The sequence below is a fragment of the Taudactylus pleione genome, unplaced genomic scaffold (genome assembly GCF_031769625.1).
Source record: "Taudactylus pleione unplaced genomic scaffold, aTauple2 ptg000598l, whole genome shotgun sequence".
NCBI lineage: Eukaryota > Metazoa > Chordata > Amphibia > Anura > Myobatrachidae > Taudactylus > Taudactylus pleione.
The window spans coordinates 493,394-502,382 of NW_028285000.1; the positions used below are offsets into that span (position 1 = coordinate 493,394).

The following is an 8,989-nucleotide window of genomic DNA, read 5'->3' on the forward strand; positions in this document are numbered from 1 at the left end:
CTGTTCTCTGACACTGAGCGCTCTCTGACACTGACTGTTCTCTGTCACTGACTGCTCTCTGACACTGACTGTCCTCTGACACTGACTGTCCTCTGACACTGACTGTTCTCTGACACTGAGTGCTCTCTGACACTGACTGTTCTCTAACACTGAGCGCTCTCTGTCACTGACTGTTCTCTGACACTGACTGCTCTCTGACACTGAGCGCTCTCTGACACTGAGCGCTCTCTGACACTGACTGTTCTCTAACACTGAGCGCTCTCTGACACTGACTGTTCTCTGACACTGACTGTTCTCTGACACTGACTGCTCTCTGTCACTGACTGTTCACTGTAACTGACTGTTCTCTGACACTGAGCGCTCTCTGACACTGACTGTTCTCTGTCACTGACTGCTCTCTGACACTGACTGTCCTCTGACACTGACTGTCCTCTGACACTGACTGTTCTCTGACACTGACTGCTCTCTGACACTGACTGTTCTCTAACACTGAGCGCTCTCTGTCACTGACTGTTCTCTGACACTGACTGCTCTCTGACACTGAGCGCTCTCTGACACTGAGCGCTCTCTGACACTGACTGTTCTCTAACACTGAGCGCTCTCTGACACTGACTGTTCTCTGCCACTGAGTGCTCTCTGTCACTGACTGTCCTCTGACACTGACTGTTCTCTGACACTGACTGTTCTCTGACACTGACTGCTCTCTGTCACTGACTGTTCACTGTAACTGACTGTTCTCTGACACTGAGCGCTCTCTGACACTGACTGTTCTCTGTCACTGACTGCTCTCTGACACTGACTGTTCTCTGTCACTGACTGCTCTCTGACACTGACTGCTCTCTGACACTGACTGCTCTCTGACACTGACTGTTCTAACACTGAGCGCTCTCTGTCACTGACTGTTCTCTGACACTGACTGTTCTCTGTCACTGACTGCTCTCTGACACTGAGCGCTCTCTGACACTGACTGTTCTCTGACACTGTTCTCTACCACTGACTGATCTCTGACACTGACTGTTCTCTAACACTGAGCGCTCTCTGACACTGACTGCTCTCTGACACTGACTGCTCTCTGACACTGACTGCTCTCTGTCACTGACTGTTCTCTGACACTGACTGTTCTCTACCACTGACTGCTCTCTGACACTGACTGTTCTCTGCCACTGAGTGCTCTCTGACACTGACTGTTCTCTGCCACTGAGTGCTCTCTGTCACTGACTGCTCTCTGTCACTGACTGCTCTCTGTCACTGACTGTTCTCTGACACTGACTGCTCTCTACCACTGACTGCTCTCTGACACTGACTGCTCTCTGTCACTGACTGCTCTCTGTCACTGACTGCTCTCTGTCACTGACTGTTCTCTGACACTGACTGCTCTCTGTCACTGACTGTTCACTGTAACTGACTGTTCTCTGACACTGACTGCTCTCTGACACTGACTGTTCTCTGTCACTGACTGCTCTCTGACACTGACTGTTCTCTACCACTGACTGCTCTCTGTCACTGACTGTTCTCTGACACTGAATGCTCTCTGTCACTGACTGCTCTCTGTCACTGACTGCTCTCTGTCACTGACTGCTCTCTGACACTGACTGTTCTGACACTGACTGTTCTCTGACACTGAGTGGCCACACCCACTTCTAGACCGATGGTTCACCCGCTGCCTGTAATGGAATATTGGACCTGATTCAGAAGTGAACACCATGCCGATATCAGAGTGATTATTGGATGACTATGCACGCGTCATGATCATACTGCGCATGAGACAAGATACCTTAGCGATGCCGCTTACATTGAGGATTTCTTTGCTGATTGACATTCAGGGACTGTTTGGGGGCGTTTACGGGGAGTGGGGGCAGAATTCATGTTTGGGGCATGTCTCAGCGTACTGCTGCCATCCCTACACAGAAAACTTGGCGCCAGTGTTTCAGTTCTTGTGGCCAGTCTGCGCGACCAGGGGGTTTCCCAGGTGGGTGATTAGTGAAGGATCTGCGACCACTGCTGTGTATTTTTACGCACTTGTTTGTCCCATCTGCATGCTACGATCCAGCGCAGAAGTCGTTTGCCCACGACATTTCCACAAGACGGAATAGTTCCATGTGCACAGAGGGTTCAGGTCTCCCCGTGTACAGCACATGAAGGGCCATCAGGTGGTGCATGTGGGGTGGGGGGGGGTGATCACTCTACTAAGGGATGGCTGTAAGAGTAGCCCAAAGGCTATAAAACCCCATAAGCTTCACATTCCAGAGCTTAGTAAATCTGACCACATAGCAACACCTATAGAAACCTATGGAAGCTGCTTTGTGATCAGAAATAGGGGGCTAGAGCAAATTCCCGCTGCAATCCTTCCAGGTTCATTCCGGCGTATCCTTATTAATGGTGGGTACCCCCAAAAAAGGGTGGTTTATTTGGGGATAGTGTTTAGTAAATATGCCCCTGTATGAGGCTATTTTGCACAGCTATACACAAGGGTTGGGTATAGATTGCCGGTGGTTGGGACGGCGCTGGTCAGAATACTGACAGCGGCATCCCGACAGCAGTAGGTAAGTATAGTACCACTAAACTTAACCCCTACCCTAACCCTCTCCCCCCGGTGCCTTAACCTAACCTCCCCCCCTAGTGTCTAAACCTATACTCCCCCTCCCCACACCCTTATCCTAACCCTCTCTCCCCAGTGCCTAAACCTAACCCTCTCCCCTTAGTGCCTAACCCTAACCCGCCTCCTAGTGCCTACCCCTAAACGTAACCCTCCCCTAACCCCCAATACTTACCTTCAGGATGCCGCTGGCTGGGATACTGAAGCCGGGATCCCGACGCTATTTAGACCTTCAGCATCCCGCATGGCAACTATATCCCATATACACAGTCCATTGTTTTGAAAATGCTACACCAGCGGGTGCCTGTTTTGCACCAGCGGGTGCCTGTTTTACACTAGCGGGTGCCTGTTTTACACCAGCGGGTGCCTGTTTTACACCAGCGGGTGCCTGTTTTGCACCAGCGGGTGCCTGTTTTACACTAGCGGGTGCCTGTTTTACACCAGCGGGTGCCTGTTTTACACTAGCGGGTGCCTGTTTTACACCAGCGGATGCCTGTTTTACACTAGCAGGTGCCTGTTTTACACCAGCGGGTGCCTGTTTTGCACTAGTGGGTGCCTGTTTTTCACCAGGGGGTGCCTGTTTTACACCAGCAGGTGCCTGTTTTACACCAGTGGGTGCCTGTTTTACACCAGCGGGTGCTTGTTTTACACCAGCGGGTGCTTGTTTTACACCAGCGGGTGCCTGTTTTTCACCAGCGGGTGCCTGTTTTACACTTGCGGGTGCCTGTTTTACACAAGCGGGTGCCTGTTTTACACTAGTGGGTGCCTGTTTTTCACCAGCGGGTGCCTGTTTTACACCAGCGGGTGCCTGTTTTGCACTAGTGGGTGCCTGTTTTTCACCAGCGGGTGCCTGTTTTACACCAGCGGGTGCTTGTTTTACACCAGCGGGTGCCTGTTTTACACTAGTGGGTGCCTGTTTTTCACCAGCGGGTGCCTGTTTTACACTAGCGGGTGCCTGTTTTACACCAGCGGGTGCCTGTTTTGCACTAGTGGGTGCCTGTTTTTCACCAGCAGGTGCCTGTTTTACACCAGCAGGTGCCTGTTTTACACCAGTGGGTGCCTGTTTTACACCAGCGGGTGCTTGTTTTACACCAGCGGGTGCCTGTTTTACACTAGTGGGTGCCTGTTTTTCACCAGCGGGTGCCTGTTTTACACTAGCGGGTGCCTGTTTTACACCAGCGGATGCCTGTTTTACACCAGCAGGTGCCTGTTGTACACCAGCGGGTGCCTGTTTTGCACTAGTGTGTGCCTGTTTTTCACCAGCGGGTGCCTGTTTTACACCAGCAGGTGCCTGTTTTACACCAGTGGGTGCCTGTTTTACACTAGCGGGTGCTTGTTTTACACCAGCGGGTGCCTGTTTTACACTAGTGGGTGCCTGTTTTTCACCAGCGGGTGCCTGTTTTACACTTGCGGGTGCCTGTTTTACACAAGCGGGTGCCTGTTTTACACTAGTGGGTGCCTGTTTTACACCAGCAGGTGCCTGTTTTACACCAGTGGGTGCCTGTTTTACACCAGCGGGTGCTTGTTTTACACCAGCGGGTGCCTGTTTTACACTAGGGGGTGCCTGTTTTTCACCAGCGGGTGCCTGTTTTACACCAGCGGGTGCTTGTTTTACACAAGCGGGTGCCTGTTTTACACTAGTGGGTGCCTGTTTTTCACCAGCGGGTGCCTGTTTTACACTAGCGGGTGCCTGTTTTACACCAGCGGATGCCTGTTTTACACTAGCGGGTGCCTGTTTTACACCAGCGGGTGCCTGTTTTGCACTAGTGGGTGCCTGTTTTTCACCAGCGGGTGCCTGTTTTACACCAGCGGGTGCCTGTTTTACACCAGTGGGTGCCTGTTTTACACCAGCGGGTGCTTGTTTTACACCAGCGGGTGCCTGTTTTACACTAGTGGGTGCCTGTTTTTCACCAGCGGGTGCCTGTTTTACACTTGCGGGTGCCTGTTTTACACTTGCGGGTGCCTGTTTTACACTAGTGGGTGCCTGTTTTTCACCAGCGGGTGCCTGTTTTACACCAGCGGGTGCTTGTTTTACACCAGCGGGTGCCTGTTTTACACTAGCAGGTGCCTGTTTTACACCAGCGGGTGCCTGTTTTGCACTAGTGGGTGCCTGTTTTTCACCAGCGGGTGCCTGTTTTACACCAGTGGGTGCCTGTTTTACACCAGCGGGTGCTTGTTTTACACCAGCGGGTGCCTGTTTTACACAAGTGGGTGCCTGTTTTACACCAGCGGGTGCCTGTTTTACACCAGCGGGTGCCTGTTTTACACTAGTGGGTGCCTGTTTTACACCAGCGGGTGCCTGTTTTACACTAGTGGGTGCCTGTTTTACAGATGATCTACATATGAAGTACAACTGTTGTGTGTAGAAGACAGTAACCCTACTACTTGGACTGGATGCAAACATAATCATGGCTGTCAGCATCCCGGTGCTCAGAATGCCAGTGCCAGAATACCGACACAAGCCAGAATCCCGGCAATGGCATCCCGACAGCCGGCATCCTGACAATAAGTAGTGGGGTTAAGGGGGCGATAGGATTATACACTAAGGGGGGTGGGTTATAGGCTCTGGGGAGGAGGGTTAGGTTTAGGCACTAGAGGGGGAGGGTTGGGGTTAGTCTCTGGGGAGGAGGGTTAGGTTTAGGCTCCGGGGAGGAGTATTAGGTTTAGGCAATAGGAACGGAGTATTAGGTTTAGGCAATAGGAACGGAGGGTTAGGTTTAGGCACTAAAGGGAGAGGGTTAGGTTTTGGCAATAGGTAGGGAGGGTTAGGTTTAGGCACTAGAAGGGGAGGGTTGGGGTTAGGCTCTGGGGAGGAGGGTTAGGTTTAGACACTAGAGGGGGGTGGTTGGGGTTAGGCTCTGGGGAGGAGGGTTAGGTTTAGGCACTAGAGGGAGAGGGTTAGGTTTTGGCAATAGGTAGGGAGGGTTAGGTTTAGGCACTAGAGGAAGAGGGTTGGGGTTAGGCTCTGGGGAGGAGGGTTAGGTTTAGGCACTAGAGGGGGAGGGTTGGGGTTAGGCTGTGGGGAGGAGGGTTAGGTTTATGCACTAGGGAGGGAGGGATAAGGTTAGGCTCTGGAGGGGAGGGTTAGGTCTAGGCTCCGGGGAGGAGGGTTAGGTTTAAGCAATAGGAAGGGAGGGTTAGGTTTAGGCTCTGTGGAGGGAGTGTTAGGCTTAGGCACTGGAGGGGGAAGGTTAGATTTAGGCTGCAGGGAGAGAGGGTAGAGGAATGAGAGTATACTTAAGGTGCTTATCCATTAGGTGACCTGATAGTCTGAACATCTAGAGTTCAGACCTTCAGGTCGCCAAGGTACGGTGCCCGCACTGAACGGCGTTCACTGAACGTCATTCAGAGAAGGAGCCCGACCTCCTATCTCCGAACATGCCAAACCTGACAAGCGTCGTCAGGTTGACGGGCATGTTCAGTAGATAGTTGGGGATGGCAAGGACCCAGCATGCACGAGCATCGCTGGTCCTTGCCAGCTATCCATTACCTCCTGGTTTTGGTCAGATTGTTCACAAAGTCGGGTAATGGATAGGCCCTTTACCTCTTTCTGTTGGGATTGTGACCCTATCTGAATGCCAACATTGGGATTCTTACTACCGGGATCCTGAGCACCGCCATCTCGTACCCAAGCCACTTGGACAAGTCTTGGACTGTTGACACTGACTGAGTACCTAGTGCTTTGCTATATGTGACTGAGCTGAGATTCCAGCCTAGTTTGTGAAGGTTCTTATTACAAGATCATACAATTGAGAACACTCTGCAAACCATAGACCCTTTGGCCAGACTCCATTTCCCACCATTGTAGAGGGAGGTCTTATGAATTAGTTTTAATGTCCAGGAGATTTTGTTGTTACGTTTTCTCCATTTTATGCTCTTTTTTCCGTGTTGGAGAACATTATACATTGTCTTATCTCCTTTTCAGTGCTGACGACCAGTTTACAGGCTCCATGGAGACCAATGTGGTGATTAGATACGATGGGCAGATCATGTGGGACTCTCCGGCCATTACCAAAAGCTCCTGCAAAGTAGACGTCTCATTCTTCCCATTTGATGGACAGCAGTGTCGCTTGACCTTTGGGTCATGGACGTATAATGGTAATCAAATTGACATCCTGAACCACCTAGATACAGGTGATCTGACGGACTTTGTGGAAAACGTGGAATGGGAGGTGCTGGGAATGCCGGCCAAAAAGAACGTTATAACCTATGGGTGCTGCTCTGAACCGTACCCTGATGTTACCTACACATTAATGCTGAAGAGGAGGGCCTCCTTCTATATCTTCAATCTCCTCCTTCCCTGTGTGATGATCTCCTTCCTGGCCCCCCTAGGATTCTACCTTCCAGCGGACTCTGGCGAGAAGGTGTCTCTGGGTGTAACTGTCCTGTTGGCTCTCACTGTGTTTCAGCTGCTTGTGGCAGAGAGCATGCCACCATCAGAAAATGTGCCACTTATCGGTGAGTGCATAATAACACACCTGTAACTGTACAAATAGCAAGAGTAAGAAATCACAAATAGTTACCAAATGGTAAAAAAATGCCGTAACAACTAATACCAGGAAACTGACATCCTGAACCACTTAGAACAGGAGATCTGATGCTGTTTGTGGAATGGGTGACTTTCAGATATATAAAGTACATACTGTGGCCACTTGTAAACACCAGCATCAACAATTCAACAGATGCTTTTTGGTTTGAGCTAAAAATACTCCAATGCAGTAGTTCCCAAACTTTTTTGAATCACGGCACCCTAGTGTATCAGCATTGTTTTCACGGAACCCCTAAGTTTAAGTTTTATTGAGAAATTCAGTAAAAAATTTAGTAAAGTAGTGAAGTAAATTGTGCGGACCTGTCATCCTTAGGGTCAGTTATGTGCTGACCTGTCATCCTTAGGCTCAGTTATGTGCTGACCTGTCATTATTAGGGTCAGTTATGTGCTGACCTGTCATCCTTAGGGTCAGTTATGTGCTGACCTGTCATCCTTAGGGTCAGTTATGTGCTGACCTGTCATCCTTAGGGTCAGTTAGGTGCTGACCTGTCATCCTTAGGGTCAGTTATGTGCTGACCTGTCATCCTTAGGGTCAGTTATGTGCTGACTTGTCATCCTTAGGGTCAGTTAGTGTGCTAACCTGTCATCCTTAGGGTCAGTTAGTGTGCTGACCTGTCATCCTTAGGGTCAGTTATGTGCAGACCTGTCATCCTTAGGGTCAGTTATGTGCTGACCTGTCATCCTTAGGGTCAGTTATGTGCTGACCTGTCATCCTCAGGGTCAGTTATGTGCTGACCTGTCATCCTCAGGGTCAGTTATGTGCTGACCTGTCTTCCTCAGGGTCAGTTATGTGCTTCCCTGTCATCCTCAGGGTCAGTTATGTGCTGACCTGTCATCCTTAGGGTCAGTTATGTGCTTCCCTGTCATCCTTAGGGTCAGTTATGTGGTGGTGACAGGTTTACGCTTCTGTTTGTCCACATATTTACATTACATTAGCCATAAATAATTTGTTTTGGTGCTGGACCACCAACCTGAGGCACCCCTGCAAGTGTCCCGAGGCACCACAGGGTGCCACGGCGCACAGTTTGGGAACTACTGCTCCAATGAAAGAAACATGCAAAATGTACTGTAATGCAAATAAGACAAAGCAGGTACTATATTATGCTCTTATGCACTATACTTTGCTCAATATGCTATCTATATAATACAGAAAACATCTTAGTGTCTATCATACAATACAAAGAGTATTCTAGTGACTACCATACAATATATAAAGCATCCTAGTGACTATCATACAATACATAAAGCATTCTAGTCACTATCATACAATATATAAAGCATTATAGTGATTATAATACAATATATAAAGCATTCTAGTGACTATCATACAATATATAAAGCACTCTAGTGACTATCATACAATACATACAGCATTCTAGTGACTACAAGGGGGGGGGAGAAAAAAAATGGAGAGAGATAAAGTACCAACCAAACAGCATCTAACTGCCATATTACAGGCTGCATTTAAAAAATGAGAGGAGATAATTGGTTGGTAGTTTACCTCTCTCCAAGGTTTGATGCAATGCTGGGAGGTGTGACGTAATGCTGGGAGGTGTGACGTAATGTTGGGAGGTGTGATGTAATGCTGGGAGGTGTGACGTAATGCTGGGAGGTGTGATATAATGTTGGGAGGTGTGATATAATGTTGGGAGGTGTGACGTAATGCTAGGAGGTGTGACACAGTGAGTGCTGGGAGCCCGTCTCACCCCCTACTCACTATAACTCTCCCCTCACTACACTAAGCTTCAGTATCTTGCATCAATGTGCCATCTCTTGATTCTGCTGACTGAGCTCTGATCTATAAACACTGCAGTGCACTTCCTGGTCACATGACACATCCAAGG

At 49.4% G+C, this 8,989-nt stretch overlaps 1 protein-coding gene across 3 annotated transcripts in view; it reads left to right on the forward strand.

Moving 5' to 3' along the window:
* The window catches only part of CHRNA10 (cholinergic receptor nicotinic alpha 10 subunit), an 85,239-nt gene that overhangs the window by 70,631 nt on the left and 5,619 nt on the right, over positions 1-8,989 (forward strand). For all 3 annotated transcript variants that reach the window (XM_088453879.1, XM_088453876.1, XM_088453877.1), the window contains one exon: positions 6,522-7,054. In XM_088453879.1, the coding sequence (XP_088310005.1) occupies positions 6,522-7,054 (533 nt within the window). The remainder of the gene's footprint in view (positions 1-6,521; positions 7,055-8,989) is intronic.